This window comes from Elaeis guineensis, chromosome 1 (assembly GCF_000442705.2).
Source record: "Elaeis guineensis isolate ETL-2024a chromosome 1, EG11, whole genome shotgun sequence".
In the NCBI taxonomy this organism is placed as follows: Eukaryota; Viridiplantae; Streptophyta; class Magnoliopsida; order Arecales; family Arecaceae; genus Elaeis; species Elaeis guineensis.
This window is the reverse complement of record NC_025993.2, coordinates 28,047,076-28,074,602: the sequence shown is the minus strand read 5'-3', so window position 1 is coordinate 28,074,602 and position 27,527 is coordinate 28,047,076. Positions and strand designations below refer to the sequence as shown.

The window sequence follows — 27,527 nt, the reverse complement described above, 5'->3', positions numbered from 1 at the left end:
TATTTTCTGTTATGTAATTAGCAATAGGATTGCTATTTATGAAATGTGTTAAGCTATTTGTAAAATGAGTCAACATATTTGGTGAACAGAAAATAAAATCTTTCAAATTTAAAAATTATTTTTGAAATACCAAACCCTGACCCATCAGCACAAATACTTAATTAAAAGAATTAAGTATTGTCTAGTAGGTCTAGAATTGTGAATTAAGACCTAAGATAATTGCATAAACTTGTGGGTCAATGGGTTAGATGGATTAGGTCTATAATTAGGTTAGACATAAAGTTAGCTTAAAGAAATAGACTAAATTAGAGTAATTGATCAAATCTAATCAAAAGTTGAATTAGATTAAGTCAAGGATACTCTATAGACTCAACTTCAATAGTTGTAGTTGAATGGGTCCATGTCTTTAACTAGACCAAGATGGACTTAATTCATGGCTACGCGGTGGAACCCTATTTACTAAGTTGATCAAATTAAAACTAATGAACCGGTTGGTGTCTAAGGTAAGTTTGGCAGTTTGACCAGTGATTTTTAAGCGGGAGCTACTCGCAGTGATTCGATCTCTGACGAGTTAATGGCTTATCCCCACTACTGATCTCACTTACCTGGCCAACCTGGTGAATTAGATTTTGATTAGATCACTTGATGATTAGGGCTCACCCATGTCATTAGATAAATTAGTTTGACTGATTTAGATGCTCCTAATGCCAGCTTTAATTAAATTCTTTTTTAATCTAACTTGATGAAGTCAGTGGGAGGATTGAAATTGGCTGGATATTTTCTTCTCATCTATCTTTTAATAAAATCCTCAAAAATTATTAGATCCCTAAAAATGATTAAGTTATATTGATAACTAAGTTATAGCCTCCCATTAAGTGAGTGATAATGAGTCTATTAGTTTAATAATCATTGAAGGCCCAAAGGCCTGGTGCTTATTGATTAATGGAATTATCATTCATAATATGATAATTTGGTTTGAGTCTTTCTGATGGTGGTCAGGTTGGCCGACCAAAGTCGGGCCTGATCATTTATGGGTCTGATTCACCAAATCAAATCATGTTAATGGTTGGACCTAACCAGATCTTTTCAGTGGAGGCCAAAGCCTACTGATTAGGTTCTGGGGCAAAATAAATTACTAGAAGTTATTTAGAGAAACAACTGGTTATGAACCTACCCATAGATGCACATGGGTTGACCAACCAAAGTTGGGCTCGTGTGTAGTCTGTGTGGATTCTAGTACCCACTAAGGAATTAAAGTAATTCCTCGAATTGGAGGTTGAGGCTACTAGTTCATAAAAATACTGGGAGAAACTTTAGACTAAAGTCCAAGTCTTTAGTATTTATAATTTATGTACTAATAGAGGTCTGGTTTTTCTTTATGCATCTATGGCCACTACCCTGTCACTCCGGTCATTATTAGATAATGACAAGCTCATGGGACCTAATTTTGATAGCTGGTATCAAAAATTAAAAATTGTCCTTGAGCATGAGCGGATCCTTTATGTAGTAACGGATATGATACTTGAGGAGCCAGCCCCGAACGTTAGAGGGACGGTCCGAGACACTTATCAGAAGTGGCTCAATGACCGCACCACCGTTCGGTGTATTATGCTGGCGGCAATGAATGATGAGTTCAGTTGCTGATTCGAGAACGCCCAGCCACAGGAGATGCTTCAAATGTTGAACGACTCCTTTGGCACGCCTGACGATGTTGAAAGGCACAAAACTAGTTGTGTCATTTTCAATGCTCAAATGAGAGATGGAGCCTCAGTCACTGATCATGTACTGTACATGATCGAAATGATTGAGCACCTAAGTAAACTGGGTTTTTCCCTGCACGAGCAGCTCGGTAAGGATGCGATCCTTAATTCATTGTCCAAATCCTTCCTCTCCTTCCTTACTCATTTTCGGATGACAAAGCCTACAGTGAACTACCACGGCTTGTTGGGGTTGCTGCAGAACTTTGAGAAGGATCACCAGCTCCATAAGGAGTCAGTGAATGTTGTGGGAGGGTCTTCTTCTGGTCGTCGACCCTTTAAGAAAGGGAAGAAGAAGAACAAGAAGAAGAAGAATAAGAAGGTGCAGCTGCATGCTGGAACGTCTGCATAGGGTCAGACCAAGAAGTGCAAGCCCGACCAGAGCCAAATGGAGTGCTTCTTTTACAAGAAGCAAGGGCACTGGAAGAGGAACTGTCCTCTATATATTGCCTCCCTGGATCCGAACAGGCCGAAGAAGAAGCAAGGTACTTATATGATAACACCTTGCAATTTTTCCATTTGTGATACTACTGCCTAGGTATTGGATACCGGAAGCCCTTATCATATTTGCAATTCGATGCAGAGTCTGCAGGTCAGTAGGAGATTTGATGAAGGTGAGAGATTCCTGAACGTTGGAGATGGAAGCAAAGTTCCAGTTCTAGCATTAGGAATCATGAACCTTGTAATCAATTCTCGAAACGTAATTCTGAGTGAATGTCACTATTGTCCAAGCTTTTTATTAAATATTATTTCTGTAGGCTTTTTGGCAATGAACGGTTATCAATTTTTAATAAAAGGAAACGTTTGCAATATCATTTTGAATGGTGTTACAATGTTTGTTGGACAACTTAATAATAAAATTTACTTTCTATCACAACCTGTTAATGTGGTTCAAACCTTCGGTAAACGCCCTAGAATAGATAATGTGTCAGAAGTCTACCTTTGGTACTGTAGGCTAGGTCATATCAATAAGAATAGGATAAACAGATTGGCTCAAGAAGGAATTCTTGAAGTAGGTGATTATGAATCACTTCCAACCTGTGAGTCCTGTCTTCTTGGTAAAATGATCAAAACATCTTTTACTGAAAAAGGTGAGCGAGCCAGTGAACTCTTGGGTCTGGTACATTCTGATGTATGTGGACCCATGAGCTCAAGTGCAAGAGATGGATATTTCTACTTCATAATCTTCACAGACGACCTATCGTGGTATGGGTATGTCTATTTAATGAAGCATAAATCGGAGTCGTTTGAAATGTTCAAACTATTCCGAAATGAGGTAAAAAAATAAACTGAGAAGTATATTAAAAATCTTCGATCTGATCGAGGAGGTGAATATCTTTCCAATGATTTTCTGACATATCTTGGGGAGAATGAGATTCTCTCTCAGTGGACTCCTCCTGGAACACCACAACATAATGGTGTATCTGAAAGGAGGAATCGGACCTTGTTGGACATAGTTCGATCCATGATGGGGTTTGCTGATCTGCCGATCTCCCTCTGGAGATATGCGCTCGAATTGATTTGTTACCTACTAAATAGAGTTCTGAGTAAGTCTGTAATCAAAATGCCATATGAGATATGGATAGGACGTAAGCCAGTACTCTCGCACCTTAGGGTTTGGGGGTGTCCGGCTTATGTTAAACATTTAATTACGGACAAGCTTGGACCTAGGTCTAATAAGTGTAATTTTATAGGGTACCCAAAAGAGACCAAAGGGTATTACTTCTACCTAGCTGATGAGCAAAAAGTGTTTGTCAGCCTTAAGGCAATCTTTTTGAAAAAGGAGTTCTTTGGTGAAGGGACTGTTGCCTCTAAGGTCGAACTTGATGAAGTTCGGCAGATGAAAAAATCGACACAAGTTGCTGAACCTGAATCGAATTTGGTTAGATCAGATCCGGAGCCCATTGTTCAAGCACCCTTAAGGCGATCTGGTAGAGTACCACGTCAACCAGACAGATACTATGGTTTCTTGGTCCGAAACGGCGATCCTATCGAACTTGATGAAAACGATGAGGATCCGATCACCTACATGGATGCAATGCAGAGATCTGAATCTGAAAAATGGCTAGAGGCCATGAAATCCGAAATGGAGTCCATGAAGGTGAACGATGTGTGGACATTGGTTGACCCACCCGAAAGAGTAAAACCCATAGGGTGTAAATGGGTCTTCAAGAGGAAGAGAGGCACAGACGGAAAGGTGAAAACTTATAAAGTCCGTCTGGTTGCCAAGGGATATCGTCAATATTATGGTATAGACTATGACGAGATATTTTCTCCTGTGGCAATGCTCAAATCCATTCGGATTATGCTTGCGATAGCTGCCCATCTGGACTATGAAATCTGGCAGATGGATGTGAAGACAACTTTTCTAAACGGAGAGCTGGATGAAGAGGTGTATATGATACAACCTGAAGGATTCACATCCACAGATGAGTCTAAGGTATGCAGGCTACAGAGGTCCATTTATGGACTTAAGCAGGCATCACGGAGTTGGAACATATGTTTTGATAAGACGATCAAGATGTATGGCTTCGTTAAGAACGAAGAAGAGTCCTGCATTTATAAGTGGGCTAATGATCTAGTAGTAGTATTTTTTGTATTGTATGTGGATGACATTCTCTTAATCAGAAATGATATTCCTGCATTACAGGGAATAAAGATTTGGCTGTCGTCACAGTTCTCCATGAAGGATCTGGGAGAAACTTCCTACATCCTCGGGATGAGGATCTATAGGGATAGATCTAAAAGGTTGCTTGATTTATCTCAGTCCACGTACATTGATACTATGCTGAAGAGGTTCAGCATGGAGAATTTCAAGAAAAGTTATCTTTCGATAGGCCATGAAATTTTTCTCTCGAAGAGGGATTGTCCGACAACACCTCAAGAGAGAGAGCGTATGGATAGGATTCCATATGCTTCAGCAGTGGGATCTATCATGTACGCCATGATATGTACACGACCAGATATGGCATACTCACTAGGGGTAGTGAGTAGATACCAATCTGATCTAGGGGAGAATCACTGGAAGGTTGTTAAAACCATCCTGAAGTATTTAAGAAATACTAAGGACCAGTGGCTTGTTTATGGTGAATCAGACTTGAGACTTATAGGATTTACAGACTCTAGTTTTCAGTCTGATCATGATGACAGTAAAAGTGTGTCGGGATTTATTTTTACCCTTAATGGTGGGGCTATCTGCTGGAAAAGTTTCAAGCAACACACAGTGGCTGATTCAGTTTGCGAGGCGGAGTATGTCGCTGCATCAGATGCTGCCAAAGAAGCGGTATGGCTGAGAAAATTCATCACCGAGCTCAAAGTAGCATCCTCCCTTGTTGGTCCAGTTCTGCTCTACTGTGACAGCTCTGGAGCCATTGCTCAGGCGAAGGAACCAAAGGCACACCAGCGGACGAAGCATATTCTATGCCGCTACCATCTCATCCGGGAAATTGTGGATCGAGGTGACGTCGATTTTCAGAAGATCGACGGGAAGGAGAACCTGGCCGACCCATTCACTAAAGCTATTGCGGTGAAGGAGTTCGACAACTACAAGTCAAAGATGGGTATTAGATACTGCACCGATTGGCTTTAGGTCAAGTGGGAGATTATTGGGAATAGTGTCCCAAAGTCAATCGTCAGTCTGTTGACAGTTGTGCTCATTTTTGTATTTGTACATAAATTATAAATTAATAAAAATTATTTTAATATTTTCATCACAAAATATTTCATCTTCTAATGAACTCCTATGTTGTGGTGAAGTCCTTAGGACTATTTAGACTCGACAAAGAAGGATTTGTCGTTTAGTCCTTCAATCTGTTCGCGACCAAATGATATGTTGTTACCAAGGACGACAACGTTTATCAAGCATAGGTCGTTGTGTGCCATATAGGTTGGTTATCCTCTTAACCAATGAGTGTGGAGACACTGATATGGCATACAGGTGAGATGTAAGGGTACATCTGCACTGAACGTGACCAACTCCGGAGCTATTTCTGCTGTCAAGATTTACTCCGATGGAATATGGGTATAAATATCCCTCCGACCTGAGACCGCCATAGTGACTTGCAAGCAACTCACTACACTTAGGCACTGGACTACCTGAATTTTTAATTCAGTGACGGAAGGCTACTAGGTGTAGTCAAGTACTTGACTTGTCGGTGCGTGTGTCAAGATGGGATTGACCACTCCAGTTTAGGAGCTGTGTACAGTCATGTTTTAATTTAGCAAAATCTTGGCCAGGGTAGTCCTTGTGAGGAGTCACAGGACTGTTTGAGTTGAGCAAGATTCGGATGATTTGATTAGGGTTGACAGTTTAACCCTGAGTCGTCCTAAACACAGGGGTAAAAATGATGAATTATATAGTAACCATATTCATGTAGGTTCTGAGTGTTGCGATTGTGACTCTTTGACCTATCCGGATGTCGGGTACCATTGCTAGATGGTCACTTCGATTAGTACAGGAATTGGTTCCTGTGCTACCGGCTTAGGTTCGAACCTGCAGGGTCATACACATTAGAAGTTCCTATCTGATCTGATGGTTGGTGTAGAATCCTACATGTTTGGGACTCAGTGATCGAGAATCAGGATTCTTTGATCACGAGTTCCACACATTGTGGGTACCGGGGTCAAGAGTCCCACTGATTGGGACTTTTTGATCAGGGTTACATATCGATGAATTCTGATGCCCGATTGCCCATCGAATTTGGACTCAATATTTATGAGAGGTTTAATTAGTAATTTGATTGCTAATTAACTCAATTTGATTGAGTAATTATTTTTGGATCAAGTCCAATTGAATTGGATTCAGTTGGGTTTGACTCGATTAGGTTAAGAGTTGACCTAATCGTCGAGATGGTTTGGTCCCTGATTTGATCAGGGGTTGGGCTTAGTCAGTTCTTGATTTGATTAAGATTTTATTGAGCCTAATTAAGTTGAATTTAAATTAGTCTAATTGGACCTAACTTATTTGGTTCAATTAGGTTGGTTTAAATAATGAAACCACCTTGACCCAATCTCCATACGCCACCTCACTTTCATTGCACCCATTTGAATTCATGAGAAGGAACTTCTCATGAATTTTTTTCTCACGCCAAGCCCTCTCCATGCCTCACTTTAATGTGCCAATTGAATGGATAAGGATGATTGGTTGGCCATTCAAATTCAAAATAAATTTTGAATTTGAATGGGCAATAAATCTTTGCGCCTTATCCCTTTTTTAACGTTCCATTTATTACATGAGAAAATATTTCTTATAAAATCACTCCATGCACAATTTAAGCCATGTCTTTAGTGGATAAGGGATGAGTTGGTGTCCATTTGAATTCAAAATTTGATTTGAATTCAAATGTGTAATTACTCATCTTTATCCTTTCTTTTGGATAAGACGTTTGATGTTGTTATAAAAGGAGGAGATGAGTGGGGTGTGGAGGGAGAAGATTTTTGGAGAAAAATTCTGGGGCGTGAGGAAGTCTTGTGCGTGAGAAGGAAGTCCATATCCTTCCAAGAGAAAAAGAAAGAAAAGAAAGAAAAGTGGGTGTAAGGTTTCTGGTGAGTTCCCTAGAGTTTTAGCCTGGGGTTCGGGAAGTGAGAAAGTGAGCTACGAGTGTCGTAAGCCCACAAAATCTCAGAAAGATCTTCAACATCCTCTCAAGCACGTCTGTTGATGATTCGAAGCATCCGAAGAATCGACAGACATCGATCGAAGGAGTTCGATCAGCATCGGTCGTCAAAAAGGCTCTACAACGAGCTAGCACTCATGAGGAGTCGATCAGATCGGGAGCTTCGTGTGGATGATCCGCAGAGGCTAGACACACTGTGTGGCTGCGTCGCGATGATCAGACTCTTCTAACAGTGATCAGATTGCGGCGATCTACTACCCGCACAAAGATATTGTGTTCTGAACACATTACAGTAAAATGTTTACTGTTCGAATTTGAATTTCAAATTTAAATGAATGTATGCTATATATCATATTTAGATTCTAGTGTAGGGTAAATTAATGTTAATTAATTAGATTAATTAATATTTTTCTGCTGTAAAATCGTAATTTTGAAAAAAATTTAAAATTACCATTTTACCCCTGCACTGAATTTTCGCTTCACAGGGACACGTGGCAGATCATTAAAAGTTATGTTCTCGGTAGCATAGGAGAAAACGAAAAAAATAGTTTTTAGCTTTAGGCCTCCAAATGTGTTGAATCGCCCCTGAATTAAAGAGATTCTCATTGGTCATGTTAAAATTGAGGGATGTACAAAACAGGACTGATTGGGTATCTAAAAGTTTTCACTTAGATAAACTATAACAAAATATCCTAAAAAATTTCAGGCCATTGAGATTATGCTCGGTTTTGATCCTTGGTTACTGATTTACCACGTCAGCGAGTAAAAAACTGCAGGTTTTTCTTGTAATTTGGCCGAAATCTAGGGTTAAAGCTCAAAACATCTCAAAGCATTTCAAAGTTTTTTTTTTTAATATATATATATATATAAAACTGATTCAAACGGCTTTCATGGGAAGCAGCATACATCAAAGCATTCCGAATGACCTATCTTTTTTTAGTTTTTTCAAATGGACTCAACCAACTTTAAATGGGAAGTACATATCTCAAAGCATTCAGAACAATCCTTTTTTTTTTTGCCCCTTCAAATGGCTTTTGAGGAAACGGGTATATATCTCAAAGCATTCCAAATTACTTGCCTTTTGTTAGAAACATATTCAAATGATTTTAGATGGAATGGGAAGGACCTGTGGGATTGGAAGAAAACTTTCCATTTTACCTTGCCTTTTGGTTTTAATCAGTTTACTTTTGCCTTTTCCGATTTTATCTATATTGAAATATGTGGACGAGATGAAGAGAGACAAGGCTAGGTAAAATACTTGAGGTACCGAATAAAAATTCTATATAAAAATGTGAGGGGAAGGGCGTCAGATGAAGTATTAAATTGAACAGTTTCTCAAATTTTAGTAGTATTTTGACAATAATGTTATTATGGAATAAAAAATGATCAAATTGTCCAATCCATTAGATCAAAAGAAGGAAACAAACAACTGATAGTTGTTTTGGCCATATCAGTTAATGGAATATTCTGTTGGTCAATTGCATAGGAGCACTTTGAGAAGAGGAAAGTGAATTTGAGTATTAACTGAATATTCAGTTGCTATGGTTAGAAGTTTAAAATGTTTTGTTATTGAGTTTGTTATATCCAGTGAGTATGAGTATTTCGAAAAAGTATTTTAAGAGAAAAGATATATTTTAGTTATTATATAGGTATTTAATGAGGATTTATTTTGAAAATACGAAAATTTTCACATGGACATTAGCTTAGAATTTTTAAGGATGGAAAGGATGCTGCCACATTTTGTACTTTGTATACCCTTCATAATAATAGGAGAGCCATGATCTTCCTATTTGTGCATGTACTAAATTTTTCTACCAAGTTAGTATAACTGATGAATTAAGTTTCTTAATAGCTATTAGATGTATATGAAAAATATTTCATATACTATTAAAGATCTTAATTTTTTTTTGATAAATAAAAAAATATTATTATTTGTTATCCATCTAATCTATCCATTGGTTTGTTCGTCAATCCAATGCATAGTCATATGTTGGGCATTTGGAAGAACTATTATGTTGGATGTAATTATTTAGAATTTAAAAAATTTAAAAAAAATATCAAAAGTTTATAGAGGGTTTAGCTAATAAAGCATTAGAAAAAATGATTTTTCTAGGAACTTGTTGTTTATTTCTAGAAATAGAAAAGTAACAAATGATGATATCCAAAGTATTGTTGATAATGATATATAGTATCATTAATTTGTAACATATAAAATTTTTAAATTAATCATAAATAATTCATGAATAAATTATAAGATTATTATATAATTTAAGAATAATAAAATAGTTATGATCAATTTATTTTCATTGGCTACACTTTTTTACTTTTCTTTCCGCAAATCAAATAAACCTTTAATTTTACACGACACTTATAACTTTTTAAGAAAAATAAATGATTATGTTAACATATTATTAATTTAATTTATATTTTATTTTGTAATGTCCATAAAGTCATAAAACTTTATTACATTTACATCCATCTTTTTCTTTTCAATTTTTTATTTATTTAAAATAAATATAAATATTTATATTTGACTTAACATCCATAGTAAATATTTATATCTCAAATAAAATAAGTATGGATGTTTACCAAAAATAAAAAATAAAATAAGTATGGATAAGGATGTAATGGCTGCCTTCCATTCCTTTTCCGACAGGTGAACCGCACGCGGTCCATTTCCCTTGCGTCCGATGGCGGAACCGACCAAGACAAATTATATTACCTACAGTGACAAACACGTGTAAAAATCCACTCGATTGTCTCTCGAGCCAACGGCAAGGATTCAAATCAAGCACCAGGGACGGCCGATCATTACGAATCCATAAATTATATATTCACCGAAAGCAGTTGCTCGGCGAACTCCACCCAAAGTTTGACAACTAATAAATAGTTATAAAAACCACGCGGTTTTTTTTTTTTTTTTTTGGTACATAAACCCCCGCGGTTTCGGTGCCCCACGTCTCGCTCCTCTCTCCGTCTGTCAAATCCTAGTTATCGACGAAGGCGATGTTATCGGCTCTCCGGCGAGCACCGATCCAGCGGCGCATCCTTGCCGCCGTGTTCTGCGGCGGCGCGGGGGGAGCGTCCGGCTGCGAGAAGGGAGGGGGTCCGGCCGGCGGCCCCACCGGGGCCCTCGGGAAGGCGGCGGTCGGGATCCTGGCTGCCGGAGGGTCTGGCCTGGCCCTCTGGATGTTCCCTTCTTCCTCTTTCGCTGACTCCGCGTCGGAGCGGAGTGATCCCAAGCATCATCAGATCGCGTTTCGGGATCCAAAGCAAGGGAAGAAATTTAAATTTCTCCTTGGAGGTCATTCTTTCCTCTTCTCGAATTGTTCATCTATACTAAAGAGCTCTACGATCTCCTTTTGTTCCACTGTTTTTCTTGGTTTTGGCTTCTTGTTTTTGTTAAATTTGTTATGTGGAGCTATTAAAATGATCTCTTTATTCGAATCTGTATATGAGAATGAGCTCTTTTTCTCTATCTTTTGGTCTTGCAGTGCTTTTTTGCTTTTTTACTTTTTATATTATTCTGTTAGATAACGGAAGATGTCTCTTTAGTGAAATTATCCTCGAGAAAGCCACAAAGATGACGTAAGATGTAGGGGATTCTGCTTATTTTCGTGTTTGTTAACATTTAAATAATGGGATCGGGAAAGAAGAAGAAAGAAATTGTAGCAATCTTGTATTCGTCTATTCACTCCATGGAAGAAAAAAGAAATGTTGATTTATGGAGAAAGGGGTGTGGTCTGATTGGACAGCTCTTTATCGTTGTGGGGTTTTGAGTGAACGGATGAGTTATGATGGGTTGTTTTGAGTGAATGGATGAGTTGTGATGTGTTGTCTGTGTATAGAAGAAAGGGTAACTGAAAATTTTATTGATCATCATCATTGTAAAAGTAGGAATGTCACTCTGAAGTTATTGAAATGGTCAGTTGAATTCAGATTACAACTATTCTTGTGAACCAACTGGAACAAATGACACCGTGGTCTGCAACCAGATATCTTAATGTGGCATTCCTTCATTAGATATTTTAATGTATTATACATTGTTTGCAAATGACAATTCATTTTACCCAGTTATACTTGTTTTCTCTCATATATTTGCTTTGTTAACCAAACCATTTAATTGGTAATATAAAGATATTCAGAGCTGTAGATTATTAAGCATTGGACTATTTTCAATCCGTATGATGCAAGTATGTTCAATCCATATGTTGTGCAACTTATTCTAAGAATGACACTTTGATAATAAGGGATGCTGGTGTTAAATCTCTGGGAGTCATCTTGTTATTATTATGCTATTACAGGCAGGGAAATCAGCCAGTCCCATATAACTGGTGCTGCAGAAATTCATATTATTATGGTTATTGTTGATGACAGGATCTTAAATTTATATAATTATTGATGTAAATATTGGGGCAATTTTGAATAGTACAGTGAACTCTACAGTTAAGCCGGTGTTCCATTGGAGAGTTGGCTAAACTTTTAGGTTTTCCTTCACCAATGAAATTATTTGTCTTATTCTTTGTTAGCATTTTATGGGGTATAGACTAATGGGATAAATTTACAACTTAGTGAATATGATTATGTAAGTTACTATAAGTTTGTCTTAGTTTAGTTATATTCATGATGAAGATGCATCTATTGCCTCCTTCTTTGCATCATGCACTCATGTGCTTTCATGTTACTTATAGGATCTTATGATCCATGATGCTGGTCCTATCTGAATGAAAATGGACTAAATTATATGGATCTATCCCTTGATGAGGACCAGAGGGTATCATAAATTCTAGATCTTTATTGCAAATTGTCTTGTATCATTGGATGCAACTTGATCATATCATACACATGTGAACTTGTGGAAAGCATATTCTCTTAAGATCCATTTGAGCTTTTTTTTTTTTTCCTTAAAAAAGAAAAAAATTTTAGATTGACTTCTTTTATCACTAATGGCTATGTTGAGCATAACATTAGTATTCCCATTAGGGTTTTTAATTTCTAAGTGTTAAAGAGAAGAACATATCGGTCTTTGATGAGTTAAAAGCTAAAGGTAATTCTTCATGTTTCCGTTATAATTTTTACCTAAAGGATAACCAAATTGATATTTTTGGAGTGATTAACTGCATTTCCTCGAACAATTTCAAAACAATGGCTTATTTTTTGTTTGCAGGGTCATGAAAATCTACTTTATATGGTGCTAGATAAATGTGAAACTATAGGATGAGGAAGAAGATTTTGTTGTTTTCTTTTAGAAGCCAAACAAAACAAGGTGGTTTTACATATCAATTCAACAAATGATGATGATGATGGAGATATCATTAATCATTGTAATTTGTTTTGAACCCATGTCATCATAACCTTTCGAGTCTTTGAGGATATTGTACAAAATTATATGGTCATATACAAAGTTTTTTGTACCCACCCCTTGGCCCAGTATTGGGCATACTGTTCCAACTTCATAAGTGATTGGTCGTAATGGGGGCTTAATGGTATTGAACCAAGACATGGTATAGTTGGTATCTGGCCTCAAAGAACTTACCATATGTTAATATGGTGGTGTATTAGACTAATCGATCCATTTCCGTAAGCTATTGCTACAAGGTCAAATACTGAGACTAAAAATTACTCATACATGCATGATGTCTGTTTCATTGGATGTTCTATAAATGAGAATGTGGTGGTGGAAACTTCTCATCCTTATGTGTGATGATTTTCATTTGAGAATTTTACTGCATGTTGTGCCTATGCTAGTTGCCAGGACCAATGCAAGCATGTTTATCCACATCCTTTATTCGTTGAGGAGATCTTGGGTACCTATATGAGGTCAAAGAACTCATATAATACCTTATGGCTTAGCCCTCTTTTATGAGATCCTAGGCCATTACAAAGGACATCAGAGTAGACCTGGCATATAGCCCATGTGTGACTAAGGGATTGTAGCATGGGCCCTTTTGGGGCTAACCATGAGCCAATTGTGGTGTTTGTGATTTGCTTGTTATTGGATTGGGCATTTAGCTTGGTGGGGGCACCAAGTCTTAAACAAGGAGAGTATGTCAAGACATGTGTGAGGGCATGTGTTTTGTCCCACATTGGTTGTGTGCTAAGGATATCTTGGATTCTTATGTAGGGTTAAAGATTTCAAATAATAACTCTTGACTAGACCTTTTAAGTGAGGTTTGAGGTTGTTACACCAATCAAATGCAAGCGACATGCTAGGATTTCTAACAGATGAAGAGCTTGTTTGGATGCTTGGGCCCAAAATCCCATGGAATCTATGGATTGGACTGATACAACCATCAATATCAGGCTGGGCTAGATCTATATTAACAAATATCCAGAGTACCTTTGGAGTGGGCTAGCCCCAAATCCCATGGGATTTCCATAGGGAGAAAAATCCCATGGGATTTGGGGCTAGCCTACACCAGAGCTACTCTGGATATTTGTTAATATAGGCATGGTCTAGCCTGATTTTGATGGTTGTATCAGCTCAATCCATGTATCCCATGGGATTTTGGGCCCAATGATGCAAACAGGCCCAAGTGGATTTGTGGTGGCCAAAGTCCATTTCATTGAGCTCCAAACAAGTCTAGCATAATCAACTTGGACTTTTACAGTATGGACTTGTACTGGCTTAACGAGATACTTTAATCCATTTTCCTGTGTAACTTATAATTGACTCTTGCTTCCAACTTCCATTTTATCATAATTTTAATTCAAAAGTTTCAGATTCTTGATCTATAATCTGATCCACAATCTTATTTGATTCAATTTAGCCCCTCTATGATCTGACCTGAGTATTATTCTTCTCATTATTGTTCTTTGGCACACCAATCTTTATGCAGCAAAATTTTAGTATATGCTCTACAACATGATACTTTTCTTGTTTGCATTTACAGATTCATATCGCAGAAGGGTGTTTTTTAACTATGAGAGACGGATAAGGATGCTAAGTCCTCCTGAAAAGGTATCTTATGGAATATTGCTTTCGGTTCATTGAAGTAATCCAAAGAGTTTTGTAGTACATGTTGTTTCTTTTCTGGAATGGTAAGAACTCATAAGCTTATTGAACATTTTTAGTGTTCATCTTCATTGGTTTTTAAATGTAACAGCATAAATCCTCTTTTTTGTGTAAATTTTGTAGTTTTGATACATATTTAGAAAAAAAGGGTTATCTGCAAGTCGCAAAGCAGCCAGTTCTATAGGAGCATATTCTCAAAATTTCTATTTTAAATTCTAGAATTATTATTCCAAATTTAGATTGCCAAGTTTCTCCAATGTATCTTGTCCTAACTCAAGGATGGGGTTTTATAAAATTTTCTTTTGCATCTCCCTTGTAGGAAAAAAAAACATGGGGTGATTAAAGTGATGTGTATAACTTAGTGTATATGAAGTCTTTGGATGTTTTTGGTTATTAAAAAATTTTACATCTGTTATTATCAGCCTGTTGTTCCTCCATCCTCCTAGCAATTATTGGCCTGTCTGACTTTGGTTGTTTGCTTTTACCCGTAGAATTGTTTTTTGTGATCATATGCAAATTGAAATGGTTCCAATTATCAACTTGATGATTTGGGATTTTGATTTCTCCACTGATTGTTTTTTCTTTATTGATAGCTGAAATGTGCTTTGGTTTATTTGTACAAACTAATTTCATAATTGTAGTGATAGAATTCTTTCATTTGCTTTTTTAGTTAATCAGACAACAAAACTGTTGCAAACATGGTAGGATGTTTGAAATATCTGAACAATGCCCATTTGAGCACATTTTGACCGGAGTGTAGTTCCTTGGATCAATTCCAAGCAGTTTTAAGTTGAACAAGTGTATTTTTGTTCTATCAGAAGGTTGTATGATCAAGACTGTCTGGACCCACCCTGGTTGACCCCCTTTTTCAGTCTTTCAGGATATGATTATGACAATAATGAAGCCACATGGGTAAATTGTTCTTGAATTAAACTTGTTTATATTCTAAAATGATTTCTATTATATTCAGCTCTCATCCCAATGCATGCATATATCAGTTTTGTTATGAAGAAAAAGCTTTTTTATTTTTTTACTAACAAAACATTTTAGTCAAATTTCTTATGCTCTCTGATGTGATTTGAATACCTTTTGTTCATGTCTGTAATGTGACAAAAGAATCTAGATTTTGTTTTGTATTTGGACTAGAGGTTCCTTTCCTGGTTATTTTAGAGCTTCAAAATTTTCTTGATTTGGTAACCATGACTGGCATCTTATAGTGCTTGTCATGTTGATTTTTCATGGGCTAAAATTCTGTAGTTTACTCAGATTGATGTCTGTTTTCACGTAACATTGAGCTCCTCTTAGTCTCTTCTCAAGCGGGAAATCGAACTCAAATTTTATTCTTTCTTCAACATGATCATCAACATCCTTGGTCAAAAGTGTTATAAAATGATATGGCACCACCACCCACTCAGTTAAGCAGGTGGATTTCTTTCTAAAGTTTTTCTTTTTTGAGAACTGTTTGTCAACCCTTTGTTTTTCTGAAAAGAAAAAATAGCAGCAAGATGGTTTCTTAACTAAGGTCAGCTGTGGCAACTATTCATGCTTTTCAAATTAAATTTTATTGAAACAATATATTCTGAGAACAATATGTAAATTAATACTTGCTTTTTTATCATCTTCCTGAACCATTATTTGCCTAACAGGATCTTTGTATTTGATTTTATATTATCCTTCTACTATGTGCAACCTATTCATGTAGAAGATATAAAGATGGAGGCATGCGATGCTTCAAATTGAATTACATTTAACATGATATTAAACATGACCTTTATTGCTTTCTCATTTTCTTTTTTTGACCAATACTTTCTTGGCTGTGCATCATATACTTCAATTTTTCATTTTTAATGCACCATTAGAAAGGGCAGCCTAGTGCTTGAGGCTGTTGACATTGTAGGGTTTGGGGAGGTTTAGACATATGCAACCTTACCTCCGCATGTGGTAGAGGCTATTTCCATATTTCGAACCTATGATCTTTGGGTCACAATGGAACAACCTTAACGTGTTTCCAAGACTCACCCCCTTTTAAATGTGCCATTGCTACGAGATATTTGCCGATCCAACATTTAGACTTGCAACTATCTAGGGAAATGGGCTATGCTTGAGTCACCCTTTAGATAATTTTGGAGTACCTTGCTGAAATAATGCATACACATGGTATTTTTTTTCAAATTCCTGATTGAGTATTGTTGCTTTATCTGTTTTTGCTACATTTTAGTTTGATATGCTCTTATAAATGAGGACTAAAATAGGGTTATATGATTCATAAAATATTGATTAAATTTTTGTTATATTCACTAACTATACTTAATATATTGTTATATGCACTAACTATAGTTTGATATACTCTTGTGATTCATAGGCAAACATCAATATACTCAAAATTTTTTCTTATTTCCAGATTTTTGAATACTTTGCATCTGTCCGGAGCCCAGAAGGGGAAGTATTTATGTTACCCACAGATTTGATGAGAGCAACCATACCTGTATTTCCTCCATCAGAATCAAATATTATTAGAGAAGGACATCTTCGAGGGGAGCATCATCCTAGCGAGTTGCACTGTGCTCCATCTCCCTTTTTCATGCTTTTTGATACTAATAATGATGGACTTATATCCTTCCCAGAGTAAGTTGAGATCTTTAGTCTTGCAATGTCGAGCTAAATTTCAAATGCATGTATCCACATTTTTGATCTGTAAAAACTTTATGATAGTTGAAAGTTCTGAGTAGCACTTGCTACATGTAAATTGATCTTTCTTGACACTTCATTTTCATGTCTACCAGGTATATCTTTTTTGTGACATTGCTTAGCATTCCTATATCAAGCTTTAGTGTGGCTTTTAAAATGTTTGATCTCGATAGTAATGGGTAAGATTTGCTCTTTACATGATTTAAATTTGTATCTTCAGAGTTTGAAGTATGTTAGAATGAATGTTTCTTCATTGCAGTTCTTTCAATATTGAGGTACCGCTTTTCGCTATTCTCTGTTGTTAGATGTTCTTTGCCATTCATGCATCATGTGCTAAATATTCCTAATTTATTTAAGCAGATATAATTAATTTGTGAGAGAAACTGATGTTGAACATTCATATCAAGTATTATAATAGAGAAATATAAAGTTATATACTTATATTATAAAAAAAATTATGTTTTGTTGATATCTGAATTTAGGATATCTATCCTCTTTGGTTCTCTAACATACCAAGTTACCAACTCAGTCTATAAGGCATATAAATTGGAAAATTTACTAGCCTTTTTTTTTTTTTTTTCAGTATTAGAATGGCTCAACCTCATACCGATTTGGACATGTATGGTCCGCTTTGTGAAATTTTTGTGGGGACTTCTAGAATGCATACATGATTCGTGATTAGTACTTCTCAAGTTTAGAAACAAAGGTTGCCAATGGTTAGGATGCCCTTGTCATCACCTTATGCAAACCCATTTAGTGCCATGCTTGTGTTTGGTATTTATTTGTTATAATAGCCATTATTGCATGTTTTGAATGATTTTTTTATCAGAATAACACAGGTAAATGATTTTCTGCTTTGCTGCACTGGAGAAGGGTTTATCAAAACCTTCATACTGCTTCAGGTCATGGCTTTTGTTGGGAACTTGGTTCTTACGTAAACTTTCAGCTTTTTCTCTCTTCTCCCACCCTATTTTGCCCTCATCTCTGTCAGATTGTTGGTTATAGTCATCACTGTCCTAGAAGAGCATCATACAATGTATACATTTTCTTGATGCAATGCCACTATAGAATTGGTCGTTGGTTGTTGATTTTTTTTCTCCTTGAACAGTGTGTGTTTTCTACTTTCCTTAAGGAAGCCAGATTAATGGGTGATAATTTTGATTTCCTAACCTCCAGACCCGCTTAGAGAACTGGCAGGCTCCTACACAGAGTTCCTTGGTCAAACCATGAGTGACTGAAAGGTGCGGCTTCTGTACCTCTGATCAAACACGAAATCATGAACAACTTGCAGAAGCCTTCACTAAGACCTTGTGCAGATTGCTGAAAAAGGTTTTTCTGAGGAACTTATCAGGTCTATTTGTTCAAACACTGATCATTCAATCCTTTTCTCCAGTGAAAAGGAGACTTGGCATTGGAGTAGAAGAAAATGTTGAGAAAGTTGCACAAAAAGATCAAGTACATTATTATGACTGGTTGTCAACCTGCTAGTAATGACCTGGAAAGTGGTTCCAAATTCTTGACCAAGGAAATGCTGGATAACAGAGGAACTTGCTATGATACCTAAAAACTCTGTTGCCCAATAGGAAGACTCACTTCTCTGTAGCATTTATGAGAATGGAGAAGCAGTTGGACTCACTTATTTAACAAGAAACTTTGGAGATAGACAAGAAGGTGCTTATTATTTTTTCCTACTTTCGAGGCGGCTTAGGGCTTTTATGTTTAAGAAGAGGGAGTGGACAGGAATTTGAAGGTTCAAAAGATGTTAAAGAGCTAAGAATCTTTGCATGATATATCAAATATATGAACAGCAACATCCAACTTGTTTACAAATAAGAGATTAGGAAAAGTTTGCTTAACAGATTTTAGTGATGTCAAGGCCTGAATAAGTTAATAAGTATATCTAGAGAGATTGTGTTTGCCAGATTAGAGATGAAGAAACATTACTTGCTCCTTTTAGTAATTTATGCGAAAATTTTGATCATATAGTATCATGCAATATTTAGAGATTTGGCAAATGGTGGTTTAAAGTGAGGAGGAACAACTTGGACAATTATTTTTCCTTGCTGCTTGGACTATTAAGGGAATCAATAAATTAATTTTCAGAAAATGGCTCATACTCCAAAGTTCAAAGTATTAATAAGTCATATGTAAGTTGGCCTTTGAGTTGGTACTTGAAGACAAGATTATGCCATGTTGGTGGAATGCAGTGGGTGCAAAGATAGTACTGTAGGCATCGCTTCAAAGACAGTATTTGCTTTTTATTTATTATTCTGTGTTGGATCTCTCACCCACTTGTGGACGTAAGCATCTTTGCTAAACCACATGAATTCCATTGACTTTTGTTATGTTTATTTTTTTTATTAATTTATTATAGACTATATTGTGGGATGCATACATATCACTTTGTTTGCAACCCAATGGATTTGGTGATGGGATCAGTGTTAGGTATTTTGTCGAAACCCCAATAAATAATGCTAGATCAAGTTTTAGGTAAAATTACTGATCATATTAGAAGTCTTTGCAGCCACCTGCTGGTTTGATGCAAAATTTGATAGCAAGGAGAATTTACCATGTGGAGATATTCAATGAGGTGCCTAACTCTTCATAAGGTGCTACAAGGATAATCTAAAAGTTTGGTTATTGACAAGTAATGAAGATTGGGAGGAGCTTCAAATGTTTCTGGCAGGCGATACAATTGTGTGGCCAATGGGGTGATATACAGCATCATGGACAAGGTGGCAGATATGGGTTTCCATACAAGTAAAGAAAGTTGTGCCTTCTCGCAAACAAACTGTTCTTGAAGCGCAACAAAATCTTGAATTATCTTCAAAGTGTTAATTTTCATTCCAAGGAGCTTGATCACCATGAGGTGGGATGGTCCATGATGAGTACCAAAAAAGAAGAGTTATTTCTTTAGATGTGGAAGTGGTGGTTGAGCCCACTTATCAGAGCGATCAAAGTGGCGCAGCATTATGGTTTTGGCGGTAATTGAGAAGAGCAGCATTTTGTATAGCACCTAAGCATAAACTTGATTCTAGATGGGTTTTGATGGCTCCTATATTAGGATAGAGATGTGATAGTTTGTCTGATGGTGAAAGGTAAGCCACTTTGGGTTGCCTTTGAATGTAAACAATTGCTGATACATTCCAAGTATACTAGAGGAGTATGGAGGTAGGAAAAGCATATTTATGTGAATCTCTGTTTTGTATTCAGTAAGGAGCTAAGCTAGCTTGTACCTTAAAGAAGAGACGTGGGCTAAAGCTTTTACTTGTTCTTCAGGTTGGCTTGTCAGTGGAAGCCAATGTGAAGCATGTTGGCAAGAAGGGCCTCATTTTCGCTTCAAAGAAGCTTAGTCTGAGTGGCATTCTTCTCCATCCAGCGAGTAATGAGGGATGGTCGCTTCTCTTGGCTCACATGAAGAGGACAAGGGATGGAGAGAGACTTGTGCTAAGCTTCTCCTTGTTGGGAGGGCCCACATGGTGCAAAATAATGGGGGTGAATATGTATGTGAGAGAGATTGCTCAGAAAAAGGAGAAAAAGATAAGGACATAAGTAAGAGAAGATAAAGGATGATGAGAGATGGAAGGTTTGGTTCTCTTGTTGATAACATGAATTTTCTTAGACATTTACCCGTTCATGTCTCTCTTTGATTTTGCCTTCTTCTATGGTCTTTGTTGTGCAGGTTTTCTCTTAGGTGCAGCTCTGCTTCAAATGTTTTTGTTTCATCTGGTGCCATGATAATCCAGTAGACAGTCTTCTAGCTCTTGTAATTTGGACTGCAGTTTCTATTTATCTTGTGGATTTCTCGCTTCTCATGGATTTATGCATCTCTATATAATCACAATTTCCTTGGCTTCTTATTATTTGTTAATTTTTAAGCATTGTTCTCTGGTTCGATGTTTGTGATCACCTTGTTCTACAACCCAACATATTTGTTGGTTGCATTAGGGCTTGGATAGCCATAAACATCTCGACACCTCCTAACCTTATAAATATGAAGTCAATTATGTTTTGGTTTTTAGCATGACTACTCAATGAAATGTGGAGGAAAGTGAGGGCAATGTCCATACCACTGGAACAGGAAGGATTCCTCCTTGACTGATAGATGCTATGATTCACATTTTTGGATTGTTTATTTTTCATTTCATAGGTCATATTCCAGTGTGGTCTATACTTTGATGCAAGTGGATGAACCATTGAAAGAGTACAAACTTAGTGGGACCTTAGCATCCTTTTTTCGAATCATAATAGAGAGACTAGTGGATCACAAACATGAAAAGGGAGGCCATTCGTGACAATCTTGTATCACATCCATACCCATGTAAAAATCCAGTAAAATATACATAAAATGTTTTATGCCTTATATGTTAGTTTTATCTTGTTGACCATTAAATCTTTGAGTGTAGCTCTAGTGTTTTTTTTCCCTTTAAGAAATCTTTTGTGCACATTATTAGTAAATTGTCCTTTTTATGTCTACTGTATGTTACTCTACTATCTAACCTAAAATGTCATATTTGTGTCAAACGGTAAGATTTTCAGTCTCCTTTATTAAGATATGCCTTGCATGAAGTTTGCAATATTTCACTTATGACTTCTGGATAATTCTATTTCTTACTGAAGCTTAAATATTTCCTTTTTTATATTATCATGTCTTCTTTGTTTTACTGTTTGGTAGATACAGAACTCTATTTGCATGTTTTCATTTTGTTTTATTTGATTGTATAAATATGTTATCAAGTTGGAGTTTTTACCTTTTTGTGGTTTACTTGTGACCATTTGCACGCAGTTAAACTCTCGTCCATCCCATTAAAGACCCACTCTATATCAGCATATTCCATCATCGCTATTTGTTGTTTGATACTAGAGGGTATGAACACATTGTAGTTACCTTTTTATCCAGTAATCACTTAAATACTGAATAATCCTGTATTTTTTTCAGAGAGATAGAAAGAGAAGAGTTTAAGAAAGTGATGGCATTGATGCGTTCATATAATAGACAAGGAGCCAGTCATAGGGATGGACACCGTATTGGTCTGAAAGTTGGTGGATCTGTAGAAAATGGGGGTCTAGTGGAGTATTTCTTTGGCAAGGATGGAAAGGGACGCCTCCAACATGATAAATTTGTTCATTTTCTAAGGGAGTTGCATGATGAGGTACTTTTTCACTTTTCATATCCCTTGTACTGATTGGTTTTAGAAAGCATGTCCAAGAGTGCTGAGCCTTCTCAATTCTAGTTAACTTTTGAAATAGAGCTTTTGTTTACCCCCCCCTCTATTTTTGAGGGTTCTTTATTTTTTTTTTGGCATGGAGTATAAGGCGGGGGGTGAGGGGCTTATGGCCATATATCATCTTTATCATCTTTATGTATGCTACTGAATAATGCAGAGATCTAACTAATCTCTTACCTTTAAGAAAACAAATTCAAAATGTCATCTACTTACCTAGAATTGAATCAACCAATGAGAAACTATTTTCAAAACTTAGTATAATTAATGTTGGATAGAGCCGATATTCTCTCATTGAATATCTCTGATATTTTCTCCTAGAATATCTCTTTTTGAATTTTAAATTTCTGATTCTTTCCTTGTGTAATCTTGTAATTATTTTCTCTTGATTTATTTCCTTAAATATAGGGATTTGAACCATTAGAATGGTTAATCTCTCATCTATATATTGTATTATCTGTAATCAATCAACAATACACACAATATACAGATTTCTCAACAATTAATCAGTGTCAAAGGTTTCAGAAAACCAATGTTAAATAGTTGGGGTTATAGTTTGGTGATGAGACTGCAGTTGTCTCACCTGCACAATTGCCCTTAACTATTTTTCCAGTAAGTTTTTCATAGGATGTCATATTAATGCATTTTATATAATTAAATCGCTTTATTGAACAAAATTCAAATGAGATCTGAGAGTAATGATTAATTTCATTAGGCAAGCAGGGAAAGAATGATGAAAACATGTAGTTCAGGCCCCTTTGTTCCTTGAAAACTTCATTTCTGAAATTATGGTCATGCAGTTCATCATATTAAATCTGCTTGAAGCAGGAGTGAGCTTGATGACCAGCTGCTGCAATAAATAAAAGGATTTTGTATTGTCTTTTTCTATTTTTCGATTTGTTATAATTCATGAAAGACAGAGAAAACTAGTCAAACTGGTATTTCTGGGCATCATTTGATTGTGGTCTCATTCTAATCCATTTCAATTCTAGCGATGTTATGTCCCCTACTATCAAAGCTTTCCTCAAAACTTGCAACACAGATTTTCTCTTACTCATATCTAAATAATTAATTATATTTAAAATTTGCAAATAATTAGTTCTTTGAAGGTCATCTCAAAAGTCCACGATCATCTCAACAATGATCGATGTAAGATTGTATGGAATGCATCTCACCTGTGTTAATTGTTTCTAGGTTATGTTGCGTGACACAAGTTGCTGGGGCTTAAAGAGAAAACATTAGGACAGATATATGGCCAATAAAGACCATGTAGACCAGAATCTAGAATTACAGTATACATGGTCGGTTGTGTGTTGTTTAGCTTGCTCACATTTTGCTAGATTTAAGCTTATCATTGACTTGATTCCTCATTAGTTTCAAGATTGTAAAACCACTCAATGAATGCATGTAGATGAAAATTAAGTCTGAGAGTCATCTGAAGTACTATCCATATCAAGTCTCTCCAGCAATCTCTATTTGACCTGACAAATTGTTCTCCCAATGAGTTGATGGCTTACAGAGTATTTAGTATGGGAATCTAAAGAAAAGTTTTTCAAGACTCCATTTGATTGATGAGAGAATGGAGGAAAGGAAATGAATTCATAGGTGGAAATTTGCAGATGGAGTCTTACTCCTTCCATTTTTATTTCTATTGCCTTGTTTTCTCTGCGACAAAACACAGCCTGAGGGTGTCAGCATGAACCGTACATCTTTTGTGAATGAAAGATTTCCATGCACAAATATTCAGTTGCAGAGGAGTGAACAGTTCTGTCAATATTTGCCATTGTGCAGGAGTATTAGATTTGAGATTGTGAGTCGGATTGGACTAAGATTCAGTCTATTCTGAAACCACCGATCTGGTTCAAGATAGGTGGATTACATTCAAGTGGGATTAGTTTGTTCATGTACTCTGTTTCTTGCATTATTGTTTGCTGAAAATTGTTTGCTTGCATGAGAAGTGTATATTCCATTTCATGCATTACTCTTCTACAATTGTGATAACACCGATGTTCACATCATTGCTTTTAAATAATTGAAAGTCCAGATATATAGGGGCACCTTATTTGTGAGTGTTCTTAAAAGAGAGATTTTAATGAGCTTTTGATAGAATGAAGTTTTCGAGCATTCAAACTTTTTTTGGCAGATTTCCCTTCTGTTTCTTTTCATTTATTCGCACACCCAAAAAAAAAGGAACTTTGAGAACAGTTGATGTGAATATTGTTGCTTTAGAGATGGTTAAAATTACATGTCCATGGCATGTTTATCATTCATGCTTACTTTGAGCTCTCTTTTATCTTTCATCTTACAATGTATGCTGATTTAGTTGGAATTTTATTTTGAAACTCCTATCATCTGTAAGAATATTTTCTTTCTCTAGATCGTGCGCTTGGAGTTTGCTCATTATGACTTCAAGTCGAGAGGAACCATTTCTGCCAAGGATTTTGCATTGTCTATGGTAGCTTGTGCTGATGTGAACCATATAAACAAGTTTCTTGATAGAGTAGATGAATTGAACGGTAACCCACACCTCCGAGATATGCGCATTACCTTTGAGGTCAGACATTTCCTTCATGTCTTTCACATTTCTGACCTAATATACATTTCTTATATGCCTCATGCATGTTGAAACTTTCAGGAATTTAAGACCTTTGTGGAGCTTTGTAACAGATTACAAGCATTGACTTTAGCAATATTCGGTTTTGGCAAAGTAAATGGTTTGTTGACAAAGCAAGATTTTAAAAGAGCAGCATCCCATGTAAGTCTTTTTTGTTCCCTTTGCCTATCAATTACATGTTTTTGTTATTTTAAGATACCACAATTAGTATTTACTAAACTAAGGGTAGACGATCTCAACATCTAGTTGATGTGCTGTCCTTAGGGTTGCATTTGGTAGTTAGCAATCTATCCAGATTGTCGGTAATTTAAAGTGAGCCCATCAGATTACTGTGTTTGGTATGCTTTTTAGATGACAATCTAGGTTGCCTTGGCAATCTACATTGCCTACCAAGAGGCAATTCAGATTGCCTTGGGAAAGGGTGGTTATTCAGATTACCACTTCTTTGGCAATATTGCAAAAAACTTCTTAGACAAAATTATCCTTAAAAAAAATCACACAAAATCCGTCTCTCTGACCGTGGTGGTGCCACCAATGGAGGCTAGCCCCGCCATTGCCTCTCCTTCCCCCCATCCTAATGAGCTCCTCCCATTCCTCCCACGGTCGTGGAGACGATGACAAAGAGGAAGAGGCCTCCTCACAGAATCCAAGACCTCCAAGGAGAAGATCCTCGAGTAAGAGCCTGAGGTCCTCCCATACCGAGCCGCTGCCTCTCCGCTCTTCCCCTAGCTATCTGTCGCCGGCACCCCACGCCTCCTTAGCCCCTCCTTCCGGGTCTGGGACCCCTATAATGTCCTCCCCTTGCCTCTGCCTGCATCTATGATCTCATTCGGAGGCCCCATGGACTGGGCCACAGAGGTGCTCTTTATTGCTTATTGCGAGTGCAAGGTGGGTCTGCAGCCGGATCTGGTTGGCGGGTGATGGCTGGCGGTGGCTCCAAAGGGGAGCGCCAGTCCAGGGCTTTGGATGTGTTCAAAGTGTGAAGTTTATTTTCATGTACAGTACATGCCGCCATTGGATTGGGTGAGGGCCACTGCAGCCTTTATTTGTACCAAACACAGTAATTTGACTTAGGGATATTTTTGAAATTGGATTTCACATTATTGATAATATGATTGTCATACCAAATAAGTCAATCAAGATTTCTAGCAATTTTACTGCAACATTACCTGCGTGTACCAAACATAGTAATTAACATTATTGGCAATTTAATGGTGACAATCTATCTTGAAGGTAATTTATATTATCTTTCAAAATTGCCCGGCGATGCACCAAGTGCAACCTTAGTTCCAACTATTTGGCTGACCTGTCTGACAAACTTTAGATAATGCCTAGATCATTTGGTTGGTGTTCCTGATTTAGTTTTAGCCCCTGTAAAGAGATGCTTTATCAATGACCAAGTGGATCTATACCAATTTGGTGCTAGATAAGCTGTTATCTATTATTTTTAGATGACTTGTTTAATTGCCCTCCTGGTTTGGATTACTATTCTGATGCCATTGTTTTGTTTTGATGCTGATAGGTCTGCGGTGTCTCTGTGACTGACAATGTTGTTGATGTCATTTTCCATGTATTTGATGCAAATTTTGATGGAAAATTAAGCTCAGAGGAGTTTCTAAGAGCATTACAAAAGCGGGAAAGTGCCATTCGCCAGCCAACCGCAACAGGTCTTACAGGGCTGTTGTCTTGCTGGTTGAATTGCAAAAGGAGTTGTTCTGTACCTCAAATCTCTATGTAGATCATGGTGCAGTCTGCTGTTACACCAAGCTGGATTCACTAAAGTAGGAGGGTCTCACTTATTACAGTAATGTGGTTGGATTAGGAGGATGGTTTGGTTGATAACCCGTATCAAGGTATGGGATACCAAGTAGAATAATTTTGTAGTTATGATTGTTGGAATTAGAATAGGTAATAATTATCTGATCTTATTGTTAACGTCTAACATATAATCATGTTCATATCTAGGGCCGGGAGATGCTTATAATGTTGGATGCCAGAAGTCATGAGGAACCTCTTTGGCAGTTGGCACCACCACAAGGGCATGCCTGCTCGAGTTCAGATCCTCTGGCTGTACACGTTTTGCACGGCAGAGGGCTGTAACCTGGCGAGCCATCAAGCCATCTATTTTGGAACTGGATGGCTATTGCTTACCTCAGGAATGGAAGGCACCATGTCGGGTGCCAAACATGGTCGGTTGTGTTCATTTTCGAGATGGATGATGTAATGGCTTTTCAGACAATCTTTTATGGTGCAAGACATCCACTGTAGAGGAATCTGACTCATGCCTGCTCTTTTGTAAATATTACTTATGTGGGTGGTTGTAGCTCTCAATTTTATGCATGTATGAACTTTTTGTAAATTATTTGTTATTCAATGCTAAAAGAAAAAAAAGTTGGAGAAACGAGGGAGACCCACCTACTATGATTAACAGCGTCCGGATATTTGGGAATCTTCGGATATTTGGAAATCTGCCATCTGAGAATTGAATTGAAAATTGAGTTGTGAGATCACATTATCATGTTCAGTCAATGCTAAGGAGTTGTTTGGTTCGTAATCAGAATGAGAATGAGAATTGGAATGATTGGAAATTGAAATTGGAATGATCAAATTTTC

At 36.9% G+C, this 27,527-nt stretch overlaps 1 protein-coding gene across 2 annotated transcripts; it reads left to right on the top strand.

Annotated features, from left to right (window-relative positions):
* Positions 1-10,304: 10,304 nt before the first annotated feature.
* Positions 10,305-27,315, top strand: LOC105034157 (calcium uptake protein, mitochondrial). Of its 2 annotated transcripts, XM_010909205.3 has the most exons (9): positions 10,305-10,676; positions 14,266-14,333; positions 16,789-17,012; positions 17,171-17,254; positions 22,015-22,228; positions 24,678-24,854; positions 24,936-25,055; positions 26,437-26,767; positions 26,880-27,315. In XM_010909205.3, exons 1-8 carry the CDS (start codon positions 10,379-10,381, stop codon positions 26,650-26,652), a joined length of 1,401 nt encoding a protein of 466 aa, XP_010907507.1. In that variant the 5' UTR covers positions 10,305-10,378; the 3' UTR covers positions 26,653-26,767; positions 26,880-27,315. The 2 variants fall into 2 exon arrangements, with proteins under 2 accessions (XP_010907507.1, XP_010907508.1); XM_010909206.3 differs by lacking the exon at positions 17,171-17,254.
* The last annotated feature ends 212 nt before the right edge of the window (positions 27,316-27,527 follow it).

What these genes read in the sequence shown, in the direction of transcription:
- LOC105034157 (XM_010909205.3), top strand. Translation starts at nt 10,379, where the DNA reads ATGTTATCGGCTCTCCGGCGAGCACCGATCCAGCGGCGCATCCTTGCC. An exon ending in TTTGATCTCGATAGTAATGG is followed by an intron (nt 17,255 to 22,014) that starts GTAAGATTTGCT and finishes TATTTTTTTCAG; the next exon opens with AGAGATAGAAAGAGAAGAGT. An exon ending in TTAAAAGAGCAGCATCCCAT is followed by an intron (nt 25,056 to 26,436) that starts GTAAGTCTTTTT and finishes TGATGCTGATAG; the next exon opens with GTCTGCGGTGTCTCTGTGAC.